At 37.1% G+C, this 23055-nt stretch overlaps 1 protein-coding gene across 1 annotated transcript in view; it reads left to right on the top strand.

Annotated features, from left to right (window-relative positions):
- The first annotated feature begins 749 nt into the window (after nucleotides 1-749).
- Nucleotides 750-23055, top strand: part of LOC125681748 (annetocin receptor-like) — a 30194-nt gene continuing 7888 nt past the window's right edge. The window contains exons 1-2 of the mRNA XM_048921948.2: nucleotides 750-939; nucleotides 20937-21910. Coding sequence (XP_048777905.1) covers nucleotides 21004-21910 — 907 coding nt within the window. The 5' untranslated portion in view covers nucleotides 750-939; nucleotides 20937-21003. The remainder of the gene's footprint in view (nucleotides 940-20936; nucleotides 21911-23055) is intronic.

Below are 23055 nucleotides of genomic sequence, written 5' to 3'. Positions count from 1 at the left end.
TCACACGAGGATCGATGACTTAGGTTTGCCCTGAAAAGATTAATGTCTGTCCTGGCAGGATTACTGTCTGCCTTGACATGACTATTGTCTGCCTTGACTAAGAAGACTATCCCGTGGAGATCCGGGTTAGAATAGGTCCTCAGTATCCCTTGCTTGTCGTAAGATGCAACTAAATGGGACGGTCCTTCGGATGAAACCGCTAAAAACCGAGGCCCCGTGTCACAGCCGGTGTGGCACGATAAAGATCCCTCCCTGCTCAAAGGCCGTAAGCGCCGTGCATAGGTCTAAATTTTACAGTCCTTCACCGGCAATGGTGACGTCTCCATATAAGTGAAATATTTTCAAGCGGGACGTTAAACAATATACAATCATCTAAGAAGACTATAAGATCTGCCCCAGCACGATCAAGTGCTGCCCTGACCGGACTAATATCTGCCCTGAAAGGACTAATGCTTGTCCCAAAAGGACCAAAGTCTGCCCCTATAGAGTCAAAGTCTGTCCTGAGAGGACCAGTGTCTGTCCCGACAGGATCAAGGTCTGTCCTGAGGCATCACGTCTTAAAGCCGGCTCTGCTTTTTCTTCAGTTGTTGAAATCGAATGCATCAGCACAGCATTAATATCTTATCAAGATATCAATGGGGCAGAAGAAATGCTAAGAAGAGTTCATTAATTTTGTTATTCAATGGATATGTTTTATTAAACGTAACACATCGTTCGCTATAGAGTAAAAACGTTATCAGTGCGCAGTGTACACCAACGCTCCCAGAAATCCTGGTCGCCCATCATCGATCAATGGAGAGATGCTGCAATATATAAAATGGCACTCAGCCCGCGTATTGGCAGGTTTCTTAGATATCATTGGCGGTAAAGGAGAGAAAATTCAATATCTATAGTAAGATTCGTTAATCATCTTTCGGGAGGAAGTATTCACGTGTGCAGGTAAGGAGTTTTACCATTTATTAATTGAAAGAGAAAAGGGCAATTGATAAATATATTATTTATAATTTTCCCTGTATGTTACCTTGGGGAAAATATTAACACTAATGTAAAGTAAAATGTTGTTATAGCTAACAAAAACAAAAAAAAGCAATGATTTAACGTCCAAACAATTTCTTAAAATATTAATTTTACACATTATCAAAAAGAATGAAATTTAACTAATTTGTTTTTTGTAAACCAGTGTAGATTTTTATCCTGTTTTACAAACACCCCTTTCTCATTCCCTGTGGGTAAGCGTGATATCCACATAATTCTATTAATTTATGGAGACTCTTTATGACATACATGTATCAGGCATACTAAAATCCACAGCCAAGATTGCAAATCATTTACATTGTTCTTTCAAATTGAGTCAAATTGTGTTGTATCCCATTTGTAAAACAAACAACATAGGCATCTACAAGACAGGTTTTCATAATCCACGAAATCAAAATGATACGATTAAGAAAATCCTGAAATATACTGATTTAGATAATTACGGATGCAATATGATTACTAATATACATATGCATTGTGTCTCTTATACTTTAATCTGTAATTTTAATTCTCTGTTGTACAAGAAAACAGACAATTCAATATTTTCCCACAGAAAGAAGAAATCAAATCACCCTATACTATATCTTTCCACATCAAGCTATTTTTAAGGGATACATATGTATGAACATATCTATATCATTGCATGGTTACGAGCTACTTTTTTGTTGAATTTTGCTTTAATTTGAACATCGGAGAATATGAAATAGCACAATGCAGTATTTTATAATGCTTAATTCATTACAAAAGAGGGTAGAAATAGGCACTGTGTATATATCGTAACAAAATGATTTGTTATAATCTCAGGAATTGTTTTCCTTTATACAAAAACCTTAAATCAATGTTCACAATACAAAACCTTAGATAAATGTCCTCAAAACAAAACCTTAAATAAATGTTCACGATACAAAACCTTAGATAAATGTCCTCAAAACAAAACCTTAAAAATGTCCTCGGTACAAAACCTTAAATAAATGTTCTCAATACAAAACCTTGAATAAATGTTCTTAGTATAAAACCTGAAATAAATGTCTCCAATACAAAACCTTAAATAAATGTCCTCAATACAAAACCTTGAATAAATGTCCGCAGTACAAAACCTTAAATAGATGTTCCTAATTCAAAACCTTAAATAGATGTTCCTAATTCAAAACCTTAAATAGATGTTCCCAATGCAAAATCTTAACTAAATGCCCCGAATGCAAAACCTTAAATAAATGTCCTCAATACAAAACCTTGAATAAATGTCCCCAATACATGTCCCCATACAAAACACGCCAATTTAGAACGATGCACGTGATAATATACTTTGGGCATTTTGAAAGGAAATCATGTGAAATATTGGACTCAATATTAACGGCATCCGGCTTTATCTCCGTGCCACGCCCATCTGAAGATAGGTAAATCATGCATTTATATCCAGATTACAACCTTTGATTTCTGACTGTTGGAGACTTGGTGTATTGCATCCCAGATCATATCAGCTCCATTCAACATGTAAAGGGGGGGGGGTGTCTGGGGAAAGAAGACAAAATATGATTTCACATTCTGAAGACTTAACTAAATAGATGATGCCCTCCCGGTAGGCTTGAATAAATGTTCAATACATTGTGATGTTGGAGTACAACTTCATAAGCTTGTGCCTGAAAGAGACATTTGATGTCCCTTCAATCCATTTTGCAATGTCAGTGGAAATATAAATCCTGAAAGTATCGTGTGACATTCTGCTCAATATCAATATCCATGTAATAGTAGTTCTAGCTGGGAAAGGCAGAAGGGGATTTAGTCACAAACCATTGTGTGTTACATACATAAGAAAAATTAACAGCCTCTCCTCTGCGGGAAAATTGCAGAAAATAAAAAATTCTATCATATGCACAACTCTATTAAATATACTGACATCCTGCGTTTGAAAATTAAGGAGTATCTAACCACAAAATCACAATTCTACCAACAACAAAAAAATAGCGAAGTGAGTAGCCTGTCATGTGTTGAAAATCTGTAAAAAACCAAAATCCGGAATATATTAACAACTTTAGTGCATGTACTGACATTCTGCATAATATAAACTCTATCTTAAATACGCTAGGTGTTAGGCGTACAAGCTTAGCACCTTGCGTGAGACAATTGGACGGAGGTAAAACGATATTAGATACTCCCGATTTTTAGTCACTGGGGAATTTTATAAATCATAGTAAGGCTAGGTTTACATTTTATAATCGGTACCGATCTGTGAGGCCTTATGGATTGTTAATATCAAACTTAATTTCACATTTTAGCATGACACCCAATGTATTTGTCATATTCTTCCAACTGTTGCCAATTCTAAATTGTTGCCAATTCTTAAATGTGTCGGCCTTGAGCATCTCAGTACATGTAGATCAAAATTTGTGGCACTTGACCTAAAGCTGGTGACGACTCTATATCAAAGATTTTAGAATGGGGCGTAGAAACAATTTATTTACTTTGCTATGATGTGTTGCATATTTTCATTCTTTGTATTATATGTCACAATATGGAATTTTTCCACACATATTAAGACCTTTATACATATACGTTTGCACGTATCGATCTTTAATAAATGAACCCCAGTTAAGAAATGCCTGATTGTATGATATATTGTTTAACGTCCCTCTCGAGAATATTTCACTCATATGGAGACGTCTAGTAATGCTTGATAGCTTATTAATGTATGGTTTCGCTACTTCATACACTGTAAAAATTTACGTTGTTAAGGCGGGAAATCAACAGAGCCTTTGTAGGCATAAGCCTAGCACTTCGAAAGCCATATCACAGTGTAACAATATTAACGGTTTCCAAGTAGACATCTGCAGTTATTTCTTCTGTAATTGCACAACCATGATGAATGTATCTGCAAAGTGTAAGTACGGATACCTCATTAATGCCAACTCGAAAATTGTCACATACGTCAACGTTGCAAGGTAGGCGAAAGTGAAAGGAAAACATGTATTGATATACACTGGACCTTGATTGTAACTAATGTTCTGATTGAGGAAAACTACTACATGTATCTAGTGATTATTACGGTGACTTTCAAACTTCATTACGATTTTGTCTAAGGAAAAAAATATTTTGTTGAAGTTTTCTTTATTGATGTAAAATTTGTGTCTTACATGTAAGTCTTGAACGCAAGTACATGTACTCTAGAACTCGCGTTACTAAAGACTCTGTCTAGAGCTACATGTACATAATTATGTCGCAGCAATTCGGGGTTCATCGTGGAAATAGCTGTAGGATACCGATTATCGTAGCAAATCACCAAACGCGACGATTGATTTGAATACCTGTTTATAGTTTGTTCAAAATAATCGTGACCAGTCATTCGTTGACTCACTCGCACTGCACTCATACACATAAATCTTTGACATCCATGTGACTATCGTGGAATTTCTTAGAACTTGCGACACTACTAGTGCCATACGAATTACACCGAATGTCATACGAGTTATAGCGAATGTCCTGTTCACGATTTTCAGGCGAAAATACGGGATTAATGGCGAGTACAGCACAGATATCGTGCGATTGAACTACGAGTTTGTTCGATTTAAACGTATACAACTATAAGAGTTAACAAACCCAGTCAAAATCAAAATGCAACAAAATAAAAAAGAAGGAAAGAATTTTTGTTTATGTTTGTTTCACGTTTATGACCTCTGTGTTTTATTTAAAATATTTCACGTTTATCCAAATAATATCCAGATCTATCTATTTTATTTACAATATAGACATTAAGCAGTCATCATTAACATAATCAATACAGACAGTAATCAAAATTTACATACATAGTCATTATATCATGTTGCCATGGACCCGCCCCCTATGGTTGAATTGTAGTAGTGTTTCCAGTATAACCCGTGTCTTAGTTACTCGAATGCGTCCTACAATGTTGTTCAGATCTCTCAGGTTAGTGTATGCTCTTTAAGCTCCCAGAAACACGTAATGATTTATGTCTTTCTGTCAAATCTGAAGAGTTGTAAATCTCAATCTCATCAAATTATGAATCCAAGAACTTGCTCACACTATAGATAAAACAGTTTCTGGTTCTTAGCGCATAAAACTTAAAACTGTTGACGAGTATTCCAAAAGCTTTCTCTACTATGCGTCTACTCCGATATCTGCTATCAGACGGATGGAGGGCGGCTTCTGAAAATCCTTTTATTTTGATTTTCAATGAAAGCTTTTCATTCCGAATTTTTAAATGCAGTAGCATAAGATGCAAAACCGTTCCCACCTACAGCAACTCATATAAATTTATAATCAGCATCAACAAGCCCCATGGGAATGATGGAGTGAAACCCTTTCTATCTGTAATAAAGTGAACTTCCATTTTGAAGGCAACCCATAGCCATATATTCCCCATCTAAACAACCAGCAAGGTCAAGGTCCACCAAATCGAAGGTCAAGGTTTCATCACGAACATAATGAAGGTAACAACGAGAACATGGTCAAGGTAACTCTGAGCTGCTCAGTGATCTATTTTTACATATCTGTTGTAGTTTGACAAGCTATTCATCAGCACAGTCCACTAGTATGGTTTCAAACTCTTCACGAACCAGCAATGGCATCGTATCATATGGAAACCCATATATCAGACTCTTGTATAACTCCCCTATTGCTAAGTATCGGAGTGTAATGACCAACTTTAATCCAGGTACCAAAGACTTTCGAAACCATGAAAGGTGAAGACAATGAACAGTGATCAATCTCATAACTCCTATAAGCAATACAAATAGATAGTTGGACAAACACGGACCACTGTGTCTTGTTTTCGTAATCTGACGTTCAGTCTATCTATAAAATTTCTAAACATATCTGGATCCACTCAAAAGAAACTTTAGAGTATTTCATCCTCGTTTTCAGGTTCTTTCATCAGCCGTTCTAAATATCCATATTTAGAACCTCTGATTGGTGGTCTTATCTTCTCCTTGTCTTCCTCCGTGGACGGTCGTTCTATAATAGCGGGGCAATCGCCTCGTCATTTCATTTTCTGTAATATTCTATTCTCCCACATATTGCATCAATCGAATTCCCTGCACAGTTGTTAGTGTCATGATCACCCTATATACATATGGGAGAGAGAGAGAGAGAGAGAGAGAGAGAGAGAGAGAGCATGTATCGTATTAACTTGTCACAATTCGTGTCATTACCCTGTTAGTATGAATCATACTATTTCGTAGTCATTCGTAAGGACATCGTGATAAGTGGTATCGTATATAATCGTAGAAATATCGGAATGTGTTCGTAAAATTGTTAAATGGACACTGAACCCAAATCGTACGAAACTCAAGCATTCCACCCTCTACCGAAAAAATCGCGAGGTTGGTGTGGTGGATAACGGCGATTTTGAGCTCTTCTTAATACGGGACTTTCGAGATACGGATCCACTCTGACTTTTATCGCGCGTTGAACGTAATTGTAGGGCATGTCACTTCCGGATTACAATAACAACAAAGTAAACAAACATGGAATATTTCAATTGCTATCAATTTCCTGCATTTAAATGCTATCTTTGAAAGAAAGGAATCACTACAACCATTGTATAGGAAAATACAATTGATTAAATTATGCGAGTCGGCGCGGGAAATAAATCTAGGGAATATCTTGAGGATATCGGTAAAACTTCACGCCTTGCATCCAATGGTACGCGTCTAAATGCGCCTTTTCCCTTCCATCTAATTTACGCCCAGGTACTAAGCACCAATAATGACTTGGATCGTCATCGTGGGACTGCGCATAGCTCTTTACGGACCGTCTGTTAGCGAAACACCATATGTATCGATATCAACTTTGCCCTACAATTGGTTATTATCACGTGACCGTGGTGTATAAACGTCAAATATAATCGGTCGTTCCGGCATATCCCGAAAGTTCCGTATTGGTGGGTAATCATAGCATAAATACCCCGACAACGTGACCGAGGCTTGAAGGTGTGTCTGATTCGTCTACACCAATGTACACTCCGTGTGGAAACGCAACACCATTTGTCAATATGAACATGGCGAATAATTCTTTCATCCTAGTATTTCGTTTTCCTTATTTGATTTACAACACCGTATCATATTTACACTAATAAGCTTACCAGTATATTTTTCTATTCTTTAAGAACATTTTTATACTTCATAGAAAGCAAATCCACAAAATATCATTTTACTAATGAAACCTCTACCATTTCAACTAAATGCGCGAATTCTCTCTATTGTGCCAGTATGGTTTGCTATTAATCCAATCATGTCAAAAGATTTAACTAATCCAATCATGTCAAAAGATTAAACTAATTCAGTTGTCGAATGTGGTTCTAAATATACAATTCTACGCGCAATATATTGACATATTGCTTTGCATTAAATTCATGAAAATTAATGTTTTATTTACTTTTTCTACATTATCCACAAGACTCGGTAGTTAAGGGGTTCGATTCGTAACCGGGAGGCCTTACATTTGTTATCTAAAACCTATATTAAAACTGTCCTTCAGCTAGAGATTGACAAATGTACTAATTACATCTATAGGATTGATTGATTGAATATTGTTTAACGTCCCTTTCGAGAATATTTCACTCATATGGAGACGTCACCGTTGCTGGTGAAGGGCTGCAAATTTAGGCGTATGCTCGGCACTTATGGCCTTTGAGCAGTGAGGTTTCTTTATCGTGCCACATCTGCTAATTCTCATTACGATACACGGGTGAGCGTTAAGGTAGATGAACCTCCTGTTTATAAAAACAAAGCGAATAAAATCTGTCAACAGATGAAAACAAAATATCGAACCAAACTACTCGAAAGTTCCAGCTTTGAAGAGGAAGAGTGAGAGAGGTGAAATGATATAAGCCAGTGGAGGATTCGGGAATTTTCAAAAACAATCCTATCCTTATCGGTGGATTCCGGACAGGGATGTGCAGTGCACCGAAATTTTCCGTCCATCGATCTTTATTCTTGCCATTCGATTCGGGGGGGGGGGGGGGGAATAATGCTGTTCTGAATTGAGATCAAACCTAATCAAACTGACTCTTACATGTAATCACTTCAGCCCTAATCCAGGTGTTTGTTTCCAGAAAATATGTAACATGAAAAAAAGTAGTGAATTTGTATCAGTATTTCGAAAATAAAATTGCAGCATTTCATAATGGAAAAAATATACATGTATGTGTATTTCAAAAGGGGAAGGAGGAGGGGCTGGGTTTCCTCTAAAGCCGCCACCGTAGAGCATTTGATGGATATTGGCCTGATGTGCTGAAGTGCCTTTTCAAATTGTCTGTGGTATTCACATTTTGTTTATTTATCGAAGAAATGTGAAAAGAAAACCAGACAGAAAAATAACAGATGTGTACATAGATGAGCGGGGGATCAGAGTCGTAGTCCAAGGATCAAGCAAAAATGGCCCCTCCAATCAATAGTCTAACGATTCGGGAGAACAATAACGGCGTCGTATTTTGCTATGATTATCCGCTGTAGGTGTTGTTTCTGGGTGGCGTGTTGTTAAATAACAGTTTGATCGATTGTAGGTGAGCGCTAACTGTTCATGACGATCTTCAGGTGACTGACAGCGTTTAGCTAGAGTCTCACTCAATGGAGCAATTGGTGAGGATTTTGTTAAGTTAAGATCAATCGACAATGCTTGTATTAAAATTGCAAGCTGTGATTAAGAGTACATTTTGTAGTTGACGATAGAAGGAATGGTGGTTGATGACAGTAAGACTTGTGATTGATAATAGGACCTATGGTTGATGATATGCCCTATGGTTGATGATATGCCCTATGGTTGATTATAGGACCTATGGTTGATGATAGGACCTATGGTTAATGATAGGACTGGTGGTTGGTTGATAGTATATTGCTTAACGTCTCTCTCTTGAGAATATTTCACTCATTTGGAGATGTCATCACTATCGGCGAAGGGCTACAAAATTTAGGCCTATGCCTTTGAGCAGGGAGAGACCTTTATCGGGCCACACCTGTTGTGACACAGGACCTCGGTTTGTTTGGTCTCATCAGAAGGACCGCCCCATTTAGTCGCCTCTTACGACAAGCAATGGGTACTGAGGACCTATTCTAACCCTGATCCCCACGGGAATTGATGATAGTATAATTGGTGGTTGATGATAGTACAACTTGTGGTTGATAATAATAGTATTGGTGGTTGATGATAGTAGGATTGATGGTTGATGATAGTATTGGATTGGTGGTTGATGATAGTAGAATTAATGGTTGGTGATAGTATTGATGGTTGATGATAGTAGAATTAATGGTTGGTGATAGTAGAATTGATGGTTGAAAATAGTAGGGTGGTGGTTGATGATAGTAGAATTAATGGTTGATGATAGTAAAATTAATGGCTGATGATAGAATTGGTGGTTGATGATAGTAGAATTAATGGTTGATGATAGAATTGATGGTTTATGATAGTAGAATTAATGGTTGATGATAGTATTGGTGGTTGATGATAGTAGAATTAATGGTTGGTGATAGTAGAATTAATGATTGATGATCATAGTAGAATTGATGGTTAAAAATAGTAGGGTGGTGGTTGATGATAGTAGAATTGATGTTTCACCTGATAGTGTAGTTAGTGAAAGTAAATCGCAAAGCAGGTAAAGGTGGTCGTGATTCATGCGATTGATCATCCGGTTGTTGAGGTAATAGTGCGACATGCGATTAATCTTCCAGTTTTTGCGAACTACGAACGATCACAACCAATTGCCATCAGCCGCTCGATTAGTAGTGTCGATTATAGATTATGAAAATGCAAAGGAGAGAAAAGCAGGGGGGAAACTTCTGGCGGTACCGGTACCCCACCACACTGTACCATTAAGGAATTCTGATAGTCCGGAATTTTTCAGTATTTAGAGAGCTACGAACTTGGCGGTTTGTGAAATAGTACAATAATTTCGTCTGACTTTTCTTTAGCCCGTAGCCATACGTTTTTATTGAATATAATTCTTCATACAATCATCACGTCAACCATCGTACAATATTGACTGTTTTTCCTCCAGTCTATCTTTTAGTTCGTGTACATTTACATCATGTTCTATGTACTCGCTGTTCCATTCCCTTGACCTTATGATACGGAGAAGGTCATATAGACATTGTGTATGATGCTTAATGCTTCCTAGTTTATGGAAATCATGCTTCATGTAGTTCGTTAGCTTAATGTATAAGAGTAAAGCTGATTTCTAAACGTTTCCAAGCATAGCCAGCCACAGAGCTTAGGCTATCATCTATGAATGTCAGACTTTGATTAGAGGTGTCGATGTTCATGATAACTTTGCACCCAGTTCATGTGTTGTGTCCGTCTACCCTCCAAGACAATTTTTAATCAATCAATTCCTTCATCACATTGTGATTAATATTGCCCAATACCGTAAAATTTGCTTACAGCTGACTGGAAAACGGTCAAACCGCACCAATATATAAATAAAAATATTCCTGACATTGAAGAACTTGTGAATTTACAAATCCTATATACAGACACAGTGTAAATAATAAGTTACCCAATGCCGGGCCCCAGGAGTGGGTTTTGAAAGACCTCTTCAACGTGGACCGTCAATTTCACCCCATCCCCTCGAATTACAATACCTTCCAAATTTACTTTGGTCGTTATAAGTTCAAAGGTTGGTGGCATATGTAGAAATTGGGTATCAGATTTAGGTCCCATCAGAAATTGTTCTGGTACCAGCTGCAGATGAGGTGCCGTGTGCCATAAATGGCTCTCTGTCTTACCGTGACACAAGACCTCGGTTTTTAAAGATTTCACAAGAAAGACTCGCCAATCTCACTTGTAAATGTTAAGGAGCACTCACTACCTATTCTCTTTACTTCTTCAGTCCAGGTACGATGTGGGGGTGGGGGTGGGGGGCTCATATGCACGGTCACGATGTCCGACATTGTAACCGCGACCGGGTGGGTAAAAGTCAAATGTGAAACCCCCCGGGAAAATTGGGTTCAGATATAAATTCTGAAATGTCCCTCGTGCAGACTTTTCTTCAGGGTAACCCCTGCGCTATGACTTTGTACGACCGAACCCTAGTATAATTTCATATCCCCCCTCCATTTCCTTTTCGGAGACATTCCAGAAAATTCCCGGCTGTCGAAATTGGGTATAAAGGAATACATTTTTAAAAATCTTTCTCACCCACCAATGGTGGGTATACCCGTCATTCCGTCCTTAAATCTGGAGTTTCTGACAAGCAAGTATAATTGTCAATTTTTGAATAGAAGTCGTTCAATAAGTTAATTACGTACAATAGACAGAAAAGCTTGGTCGCAATAAGTCAACAGAGATGGTTGATATGACTTAAATTTGTTATATCAACAAGTGGTAAAAACGAATCGCACAATCGGAATACATATATATACGGTGTATGATAAAAATGACTCGCGTCTAACTTTGTTAAAAAATGTAAAAACTGAATCGATAGATAATTCTACAATAATAACTTATAAATTACACTAGAAAATTCATGGATTTTCTTCATATCCATTTACTGTGACACAATGTCCCTTCATTTGTCATGGCATTTGTAATTAATGACAATTTCATGACTGATAATCTAATTTGCTATTCCACAATCTTAATCGTGGTTCATGTTAAAATGAAGATTTCCGATTCGCACTTTCGATATGGTGATATATGTTAGAAAAATGACTGCTTTAAAGAATTGACCGGAACATGAAATTTTTATATGTTTTATGTTTAGTAGAATATAAACATCAGTCAATTCATGGCTGGTTGATTTCATTCAGAATGGATACGGAGTCTATTTTTGTAGTAGAAGGATCTATCAAAGAGATCGTTAATATTTCAGATTTCTCAATAATTATTAAATGCACGTTGTTTGACTAGACAAATAATTGTATGTAAATATCAGCATCCCCCCTTCTTCAGTCAAATCCAGGATCCACCACTGCTTGAAATATTCTCAAACAGGACACATTTCTTAAATGTATATACATCTTACATTCCACAATAAAAAATTTGAAAGTAGCGTTTCTGCTTTGTCTACACATTAATCTAGAGAATACTTCTGCGGCAATCACGCGATACAGAAGGGAACTTAATAAATTTCTGACAACAGTTCAGGGGACTCCATTTCCGATGACACCACGTTTCTGCCGTGAGGACAGTCTTACATCTAAAGGATAATACATTTGCTCTCCAAGTCCAGGAATTATGCCATTATTTCAATACTAAATTTTTGTCTGGACTAGTATAGATTAGTTTGCGCAGGACTGTTGTAGTTATTCTACATCTAGCAGTCGTTTCTATAGTCTCTAGATGGACTAGCTATAGAACTACACCTCTAAGAGAACAGCTCCACCGCTTATAAAAACTTTCGGCATTATCATGTTATTTGATTCGCGATAAAGTGTAAGAGTTATTTGCTCTTTAAATTTGGTTTATTCCGTTAAATTACTATAGGAATATGCAAATTTCAAACATTTGCATATGGCACAGGTGAAATAAGTATAAATTAAAACAACCTTGTAAGTTGGTGGTGGGGGAAATTAAAACAACCTTGTAGGGTGGTGGTGGGGGAGACGGAATAAACTGTATATTAAAGATCTGCGAATCAAATAACATGATTATGCCAAACTTTCATTTACAGCGGGTTTTTTTATTACGTATCATAGAGGCCTTATATCGCTGTATTCTTTATTCTTGCATCGCAGTCTAAAAGAATTCCTAATATGTCTTCCCGCTACACGTGCGGTCACACGCACCTTTAAACATGCATTAAACACCCAATGCAAACTGAAAACTCGGAGCATCAAATAATTTCGTTTGTTGAGGTAGCCATGCTAGATTGACAGTGAAATAGAACCACATTGATTTCCATACTTGTATGTTTCAACATTTGTTCCCTCTATCTATAAACAATACTTACTATATGAACTAGTTTCCTCAAAAATATTTCTGATTAAATATTTAGATGAAATAATTCTAGTTCGGTTATAAACAAATTGTTTAAACAGGTTTGGATCACAGTTTTCATTAATTAAAAGTGAAGGCAACGAACAGTGATCACCTTTAAATCTCATAAAGAATAAACACTTAAAGTAGGACAAATTCGGACCCCTGGTCACTTGAGAGGTGGGATCAGGTGCCTAGGAGGAGTAACCATCCTCTGTTGAGCGATCCTACCCGCCACGAGTCCTCTATCTTGATCAAGTAAACGGGATAATAGTCAAAATCTGTATATGAAAAATGGACTAATAATTGGTATGAAACATGTCAGACATAATTAAACCTACATGTAACAACAGGCTGTAAATACATGCAAGATCATTATAACGACCATACAGTTTAAGAAATGCTGATTTTTAAACGAGACTGTTGAATCTCTTGTAACATGATGATGCTCATCCCCGCCACTCCGTTTAAATAACACTTTGCTATCAAATCATACCTGTGGCGGGGACCAGCCTAAACCCTGTTACCAAAGCAGAATTGCTTTTAACACCCGAGAGCTTATTTTACGTTTAAAGAAATATTACAGCTTTTTTACGTTTAGATAAATATTACAGCTTATTTTACGTTTAGAGAAATATTACATTGTTTAATATTCGAGTTTATGAGAAACGAAAACCGAATACTTACCTAGTATTGGAATTCCGAGTAAACACTGTGTCGATAAACAAAGGGTTCTATCTGACGAGTAGATACTGTAAAAATAATCAAAGGGTTCTATCTGACTGGTAAATAATGTTACAATAATCAAAGGGATTCTGTCTGACTGGTAAATAATGTTACAATAATCAAAGGGTTCTATCTGACTGGTAAATAATGTTACAATAATCAAAGGGATTCTGTCTGACTGGTAAATAATGTTACAATAATCAAAGGGATTCTATCTGACGAGTAAACACTGTATCGATAAACAAAGGGATTCTATCTGACGAGTAAACACTGTATCGATAAACAAAGGGATTCTATCTGACGAGTAAACACTGTATCGATAAACAAAGGGATTCTATCTGACGAGTAAACACTGTATCGATAAACAAAGGGATTCTGTCTGACGAGTAAACACTGTATCGATAAACAAAGGGATTCTGTCTGACGAGTAAACACTGTATCGATAAACAAAGGGATTCTATCTGACGAGTAAACACTGTATCGATAAACAAAGGGATTCTATCTGACGAGTAAACACTGTATCGATAAACAAAGGGATTCTGTCTGACGAGTAAACACTGTATCGATAAACAAAGGGATTCTATCTGACGAGTAAACACTGTATCGATAAACAAAGGGATTCTGTCTGACTGGTAAACACTGTAATAATAATCCAAGAGGTTCTAACTGACTGGAACTGATTGTAACGATAAACAACAAACACAATCATTAGAAACTGTGGGTGTCGAGTTTTGCATGGAGCCTCAGTGAATGTTCACAGGTATGCTTGTGCACTAATGGGAATATTTCAGACTTTTGGTGCAAAAACATTTGAGGTGGCGATGCATTGATACACCGATATAAGACCCCAGTCCTGCGCAGCAAAAAGAAAAAAAAACTACACTGTATAAACTCGAAAGTCGCATATTGAGCTTTTCGGTACAGTGATCCCCCCCCCCCCCCCCCCCTCCTCCACTTCCCGAGAGCTGCAGTTTGATTAGAGTGAAACATTGATAATTTACTGTGGTTAGTGTATAAAGTAGTGAACATTCAATTTACAGTGTATTACATTCAATAAATATATGATAAAAACGATGATGAAAAAGACCTACATAGTTGTGAAACGTTACATGTCCGATATACACGCATTGTATTTATTATTTCATATGATGGGAGTGAAAACTTGTAACTAAAATATTTGTATGGGTGAAAGAAACGAGGACAACCACATGATTTAAAGCTTTCAATTTCTAACCACTATCTGTCTAATATTAGCGTTGTCGAAGGAACTCACGATTTTATCTATTTTTATTAAAAATTAAGATAACCTCAAAAGAGAATATGTGTTATGGATGAAAAATGGTACATTTTGTTATACAGTGGCTTAAACATCACCTTAAAACAGTCTTAAAATTAAAAACACAAGTATAGAGTTCCACCACAAGAAACAATCGGCGTCTGCGCATGAGTACTGCCTGCATAGTTTTCAAGGAATGAAGTAGAGATAATTGTACATCCACATTTATGCTGCTTTATGCTGAGCAATTAAGGCCCGACCACTTTTTGGCGTAAATTGGATAGTTGGTCTACGTACGTCTTAAATTAAATCCTTTTCATGAAACGAGAGCCTGGAATCGTATTGACAGTCATTTGTGCATATACATATAGTCTGAAATTGAACGATCGGTAACAAAACAAAATGGCCGTTTCATTTTGCATTTACATCTAAGTCAGGAATTGATAAATTAAATACACCCTTTTAGACTTGTTTATTCAAATAAAACAAACCCAAGAAAATTAGATTATGCTCTCGAATGTTCTCTGGGATTTTATTTGAGAGATTCGATAGACATTCTGAACTACGTCTAAGCTTTTTGCAACAATTAGCTAACTTGAGCTTTTGGCTCAAGTGCACTTTCCTGATCAAAATGTGTCAATAGTTTGCCTGCAAACATTTGACTATTCTATAACCACGTAACCAGTATTAATCTAATCCGGCTCAAATCTTCCTTAGGTAAAGAACATTAAGTGCATTCAAATGAAAGAACGATAATAAATACGAAGGGGGAGCACGAATCTCCGGAAAAGCCGAGATGTGTCTTGGAACGCGTCTTTATATAATAAATTTATTCAAATTTGTTCAGATCCTTGGGGTCACGATTAATTGATTTTATGATGGTTAAAAAAGATAAAATACCAATCAATCGATTTATTTCCAACTATGACCCATGGGGGCCACAATAGAGGTTTGGAGTTTCACAAAAATATGAATAAAAATCATCTTGAGGAGAAATAAATTACTGTTTGTTTATGCAATATGAGAACATCTTTGAAGTCTGTGCCCATCATGACCTCTGGGGCCAGGAAAGAAGCACACTATAGCTTTAACTTTTAATATTCAAACAAAATTATCGTGGAGAATCCGCTTGGATCAGTTTAAAGATTTCCATCTTCAACCCCATATAAACGTTTTTAGAGATAGGAAGGTATAGAAAAGTGCTTGTTCTTCTCGAGATTTTCTGCGTATATTGTAACTCTAAGTGAACTTAAGACGCATGCATCCTCCGGTGGTCTGAAGTCACTTGTTAGTCTACAATATGACCCCTGATACCGGTGCCACAATTGGTGATTGAAATGTACACACGTACATACATAGTTAAGCACATGTTTTGTTCAGGCGTTAACATACAGTTAACCGATCACGTGTAAGGTCGTGTTCGGAGTGTAAACACCTCTGAACTTTACTCCCACGTGCCACAGGGAGGTAGGGGAAAATTCTTTACAATCGACCAGTCTGCTGTATGAACCGGCATTAATGAAGGAAGGAACATTTCCGTATCCGTTTCTTTGTAACGCTTCTTTTCACGAAGAACATAACAACAGACCTAATCCAATCGCTATCCAGAATAATGAGGCATTAGACTTTTTCAATATGATATTGATACATACACAATGTAGTTAAATACATCTTACCATTCAAACACATCACATATTACTAATGAATGATGGTTTCCGTCTTACCAAGGAATAAATATAATTAACTTTTTACTGGTTTTGGTGTAAAATACTGACTCTGGGCCCTCCAAACTTGGAGCTCCAAAATGGAGAGAGGGTGGAATCTCTTGTTATTACAGATTTTCGAGGTGAGGTTTTGTTATAACAGGTTGTCGGGGTGAGGTTTTGTTATAAGAGATTGTCGGGGTGAGGTTTTGTTATAACAGATTATCGGGATGAGGTTTTGTTATAACAGATTGTCGGGGTGAGGTTTTGTTATAACAGATTGTCGGTTAGGTTTTGTTATAACACATTGTCGGGGTGGAGGTTTTGTTATAACAGATTGTCGGGGTGGGGGTTTGTTATAACAGATTGTCGAGGTGAGGTTTTGTTATAACAGATTGTCGGGGTGGAGGTTTTGTTATAACAGATTGTCGGGTGACGTTTTGCTATAACAGATTGTCGGGGTGAGGTTTTGTTATAAGAGATTGTCGGGGTGAGGTTTTGTTATAACAGATTGTCGGGGTGGAGGTTTTGTTATAAGAGATTGTCGGGGTGGAGGTTTTGTTATAACAGATTGTCGAGGTGAGGTTTTGTTATAACAGATTGTCGGGTGAGGTTTTGTTATAAGAGATTGTCGGGGTGAGGTTTTGTTATAATATATTGTCGGGGTGAGGTTTTGTTATAACAGATTGTCGGGGTGAGGTTTTGTTATAAGAGATTGTCGGGGTGAGGTTTTGTTATAAGAGATTATCGGGATGAGGTTTTGTTATAACAGATTGTCGGGGTGAGGTTTTGTTATAACAGATTGTCGGGTTAGGTTTTGTTATAACACATTGTCGGGGTGGAGGTTTTGTTATAACAGATTGTCGGGGTGGGGGTTTGTTATAACAGATTGTCGAGGTGAGGTTTTGTTATAACAAATTGTCGGGTTAGGTTTTGTTATAACAGATTGTCGGGTGACGTTTTGCTATAACAGATTGTCGGGGTGAGGTTTTGTTATAGCAGATTGTCGGGGTGAGGTTTTGTTATAAGAGATTGTCGGGGTGGAGGTTTTGTTATAAGAGATTGTCGGGGTGGAGGTTTTGTTATAACAGATTGTCGAGGTGAGGTTTTGTTATAACAGATTGTCGGGTGAGGTTTTGTTATAAGAGATTGTCGGGGTGAGGTTTTGTTATAATAGATTGTCAGGGTGAGGTTTTGTTGTAAGAGATTGTCGGGGTGTGGTTTTGTTATAAGAGATTGTCGGGGTGAGGTTTTGTTATAAGAGATTGTCGGGGTGGAGGTTTTGTTATAAGAGATTGTCGGGGTGAGGTTTTGTTATAAGAGATTGTCGGGGTGAGATTTTGTTATAACAGATTGTCGGGGTGAGGTTTTGTTATAACAGATTGTCGGGGTGAGGTTTTGTTATAACAGATTGTCGGGGTGAGGTTTTGTTATAACAGATTGTCGGGGTGAGGTTTTGTTATAAGAGATGTCGGGGTGAGGTTTCGTTATAAGAGATTGTCGAGGTAAGGATTTGTTATAAGAGATGTTGGGGTGAGATTTTGTTATAACATATTGTCGGGGTGAGGTTTTGTTGTAAGAGATTGTCGGGGTGAGGTTTTGTTATAAGAGATTGTCGGGGTGAGGTTTTGTTATAACAGATTGTCGGGGTGAGGTTTTGCTATAACAGATTGTCGGGGTGAGGTTTTGTTATAACAGATTGTCGGGGTGAGGTTTTGTTATAACAGATTGTCGGGGTGAGGTTTTGTTATAACGGATTGTCGGGGTGGAGGTTTTGTTATAACAGATTGTCGAGGTGCGGTTTGGGAGTGAATTTAAACACATACAAATGGTAGCTTATTCTGTCATTTCAATTTCCGACATCTTGCCTGTCTTGAATGTTGAATCCAATCAAAGCATTGTCCTTTGAAGCTTGTAGAATGATTTGTGGTTTTTTTTCTTTCTTCAAGTAACAGAGACTGAATGCAACTACACTAAATCGATTTATGACCCATTAAAATGGATTGTAGAGTTTTACAATCACATGTATTTTCATGACAATACTCATTAGTAATATTCCATTATCACCTCCATATGATGTTTATATCTCTCAACTGATTCGATACGCAAGAGCTTGTTCTGCGAATAGTCAAGTTTTTAAATCGAGGCAAGCTACTGGTAAACAAGTTGGTGTTTCAGGGGTTTCAACAGTTTCGATTGAAGTCAGCATTTCGCAAATTTCATTGTTGTTATAACGATCTAGTTCGTCAATACAACCTATCATTGGGTCAAATGCTGTCTGACGTGTTTCATACCGATTGTTAGGCCGTTCTTGGCACACTGATTTTGACTACGAATAACTCCGTTTACCTGATCAGGATATAGGACCCACGGCTGGTGTGACCGGTCGACAGTGGATGCTTACTCCTCCTAGGCACCTGATCCCACTTCTGGTGTGTCCAAGGGTCCGTGTTTGCCCGACTATCTATTTTGTTTTTCGGATTTCAAACATTTCGGTTGAGCATCACTGAAGAGACATTATTTGTCGAAATGCGCATCTGGTGCATCAAAATTGGTACCATATAAGTTTAACATTATAGGAGTTATGAGATTGATCACTGTTCGTTATCTTCGCTTTCATGAGAGAGAGAGACAGAGAGAGAGAGAGGGGGAGAGAGAGAGAGAGTTTCTAAAATCCAGTGTCTTTCTGACTTATCACTTGTATAAAGCTCCATTTCAATCTTGTTGGGGAAACTGCCTTCACACACATCCCTATTCATCACGACGACAGTGTACGCTATACCCCCCCCCCTCCCAAATAAATTTATCAAGAACAATAAAACTACAAAAAATGTTTGATTACTGTATGCAGTGTAGAGTGCAGTACATCTCCGTACTCTGAATAAATTAAGACATGTAGATCAATACACGGTATAACTAATATACTCGTACGTGGTTTGAATCAAGTATGTGCTAGACAATTTCTAGTATAGAAAATGGGAAATACCCTATTTTACTTCAAAATCGATCTTCAAAAAAGATCTAATGTTGACAGCCAAATTTTTTACCCTCTTAACGCAAGAATAAAAGCAGTATTTTAGCCTTAATCTGTGTTATGTAAACAAAGACTCGAGACTTTTCATGTAAACAAACAAATCAGTGAAATGTTAAATTTGTAATATAAAGCATCTTAATTTTGCATACACACAAATTTTAACTTTTAGATGATATATTTTACCCAAAGAATGCTTGAAATTTGAAAGATATAATAAACTTAGATCCGTATCCATTTCTTTTGAAAATTTCGTAAACAATAACACTACAATCTTTGTTTACAAAACAAATAATAAACTCTCTAAAATGACCTTCTGTGATAATGTATAACCTTAATTTTTATGTGAAATATTTTAAAAACACATAAGACAGTAAAGTTTGATCATTAAAAGTGAAAAACAAAATTTTAGGGAAAATCGCGAATCAGTCCCTTTAATTAAAAATGCCTAACATGTAAGGGGAGGGATCGTAAAAGATTGTTCATCGTCTTGTGTTATAACAAGACCGCCCCACAACACAACTGTATGATACGAGAATAGCAATACTATCTGCTAAATGTAAAACTGTTACTACCACATCAAGCATTGATTCTCCGTGATAGAAATAGGTAGTCAAAATACAAAAAATTATTCAAACTCGGTACAAAAAGACCCGTTACGTTGTATCATTACAATGCCCTAATGTATTACATCACAGCAGTCTACTTTCAGTGATAGAATGGAAGGTTCGCAAACCTACTGACACGGTGTTGGGACATATTTCTATAAGCAGTGCATTATGAAATAAAAATCGCATTCCTACTTGGCATTAAAATATACAATTCAATGGCAAATCGGATTTTTGTTTTAAGTGCAAAGGATCAACGAAATGAGTAAAAAGTCGGGTTCCGTCTACATCTCAATGCAAAGCGGTTAATGAAGTCGTTGTTCACATTTCAACAATAGAAAATCGAATCCAAACCTAGATACCTCCTTTGTAGCGTCCAGTCCTTTTATTTCAAACAAGCTCGAAATTATACGCAAAACATTCAAAACAATACATGCATTAGGCCGTAAGACAATCAGTTTGGTACTCCGGGAGGGCATTTATTGGATTAAGAGATCATTGGTGTTTGCATTTCAGTCATTTGGGAACCATAAATGGAGGATGATCGTCAAATAGTTTGTTTTTCTTGTTAAGTTTTATATTGATTTCTCATTTCTAGTCATTAGTTTTAAAAATGTGTTTTTCCCCTGTAGGTAACAAAGAAGCAGCTCCAAATCAGACATCAGCTCAGCGGTAAATTGTTCCTTACCAATGAAATAGATGGAGACCATTTATTATCATAACGAATCGAATATTACCCTTGTCAACGGGACGAGTCCATCTATCTACTCGAAAGACCTTGCAAAGATCGAAATCATTGTGCAGGCGATCATTCTTTATCTTGCAATTTTTGGAAATGCCGCGGTGCTTGTAGTGTTTCGATGGAAATTAAAAAGACTAAGTCGAATGCAATGGTTCATCGTACATCTGTGTGTCGCAGACATTTTTGTGGCATTCTTTAACATTCTCCCTCAACTAATATGGGACATTACATACCGTTTCAAAGGAAACAATATTCTTTGCAAATTGGTGAAGTATTTTCAGATGGTAGCTATGTACGCGTCATCTTACGTATTAGTGGTGACGGCATTAGACAGGTATATCAGCATTTGCCATCCTCTCACCAGCCATACGTGGACAAAGCGCAGGGCCAACTTCATGGTTATCGTGGCGTGGATTCTGTCCTTATTTTTCTCCATTCCGCAGCTGATATTGTTTGTGAAAATGGAAGTTTCTCCCGGAAGTGGAGAGTACGACTGCTGGGAAACCATGAGTGATGGAGAAGCTTGGGAAATACCGGCTTACGCGACGTGGATCTTTCTGTCTATTTACGTTATACCATTTTTCATTCTCACATTTGCTTACTCACGAATTTGCTACGTCGTTTTCATAAGTGTATCTTCGAAAGAACAGGTTCGAGTTTCTTTCAATACAAAAACAAACGTAAACAACAAAAAGGGCGATTTACTGATGAATCCTCGAGCACACAACCGCAATACGTCGAAATCCAAGAAGAAGACCATATACCTAACTCTCACCGTCGTGTTGTGCTTCTTGATTTGCTGGGGACCTTTCTTTGTTGCCCAGATGTGGGCCGCTTACGACCCGTATAATGCACCATTCACAAGTAAGATATTCCATGGATACATGTATATATTCCAAATACCTATATTTTACCCCGCATGTTCGAAAAATAAAGAAATCCCCGTGGAAATATAACATTTATACTCAATTTTTGTTGACAATTTTTAAACTAACCACTGGCCTTCATTTTGACTCCCCATAGTATGCTTTGAATGTCTTCATGAAAGACACTAACCTTTTGCCTAATGGTTATGACGCTCGCTTTGCATCTTGAATATATCTTTCTCTAGGGTTTATTACATGTTTACGACTTAGATGCAATAAAGAATACCAAAGTATTCCTACCTAGAACTAGATACGTAACTCTAAAAGTGCTGACCATCAAACTTCATTGGACGGATTACTTTACTGATTTTTAGACTAAAAGGTCAAAGATTACAGGTTTTCTACTTCGTTTACACCAGCTGTTTCCCGATTGATATGTAGAAGAACTTCTACCTGATAATAAACTTATAACAAAACCTAATAATTAATGGGTCAAGGTTCACGGGGTTCTCTACTTTATACTAGACCAGTTGTTCAACTCTTAAGAACTATTGATCTGATATTCATCAAACTTCAATTGACATAATATTGAATATTAGCTAGATGAAAGGTGAAGATAACGAACAGTGATAAATCTCTTACTTCCTATAAAGAATGAAAAATTATGAGTTGGGCAAACACGGACCCGTGGATATACATGTACAAGTGGTGGGATCATGTGTCTAGGAGGAGTAAACATCCCCTGTTGACAAGTCACACCCACCGTGAGCCCTATATCCTGATCAAAAAAAAGGAGCAATCCGTAGTTAAAATCAATAATTTTCAAGAATATTTCAAAATTTGACCGATCTATATTGTTTTGAATAAGAGAACATATTCAGAGGTTGTACAGTGTATAATTGCACTCTACGTTAAATTGTGATAGTTAAATATTAATTGTGAGACACGGAGTTAAATGTAAAGGTTCCGTTCTATATAATTATATGCTCCAATTTTTAGTCCCCTACCGACGAAGTCAAAGGGGACTTTCGGTTTGCGCTCCGTCCATCAGTCGAGTTTTCCACACTTTTTCTCTGCTATTGCAGATATTCATTTTATATTTGGTACGTTGCTTTGTCATAACAAGTTACAGATCAAGTTCGA

The sequence above is a fragment of the Ostrea edulis genome, chromosome 2 (genome assembly GCF_947568905.1).
Source record: "Ostrea edulis chromosome 2, xbOstEdul1.1, whole genome shotgun sequence".
Taxonomy (NCBI): domain Eukaryota; kingdom Metazoa; phylum Mollusca; class Bivalvia; order Ostreida; family Ostreidae; genus Ostrea; species Ostrea edulis.
The sequence above is the reverse complement of the archived record's forward strand: the minus strand, read 5'-3'. Positions and strand labels throughout refer to the sequence as shown.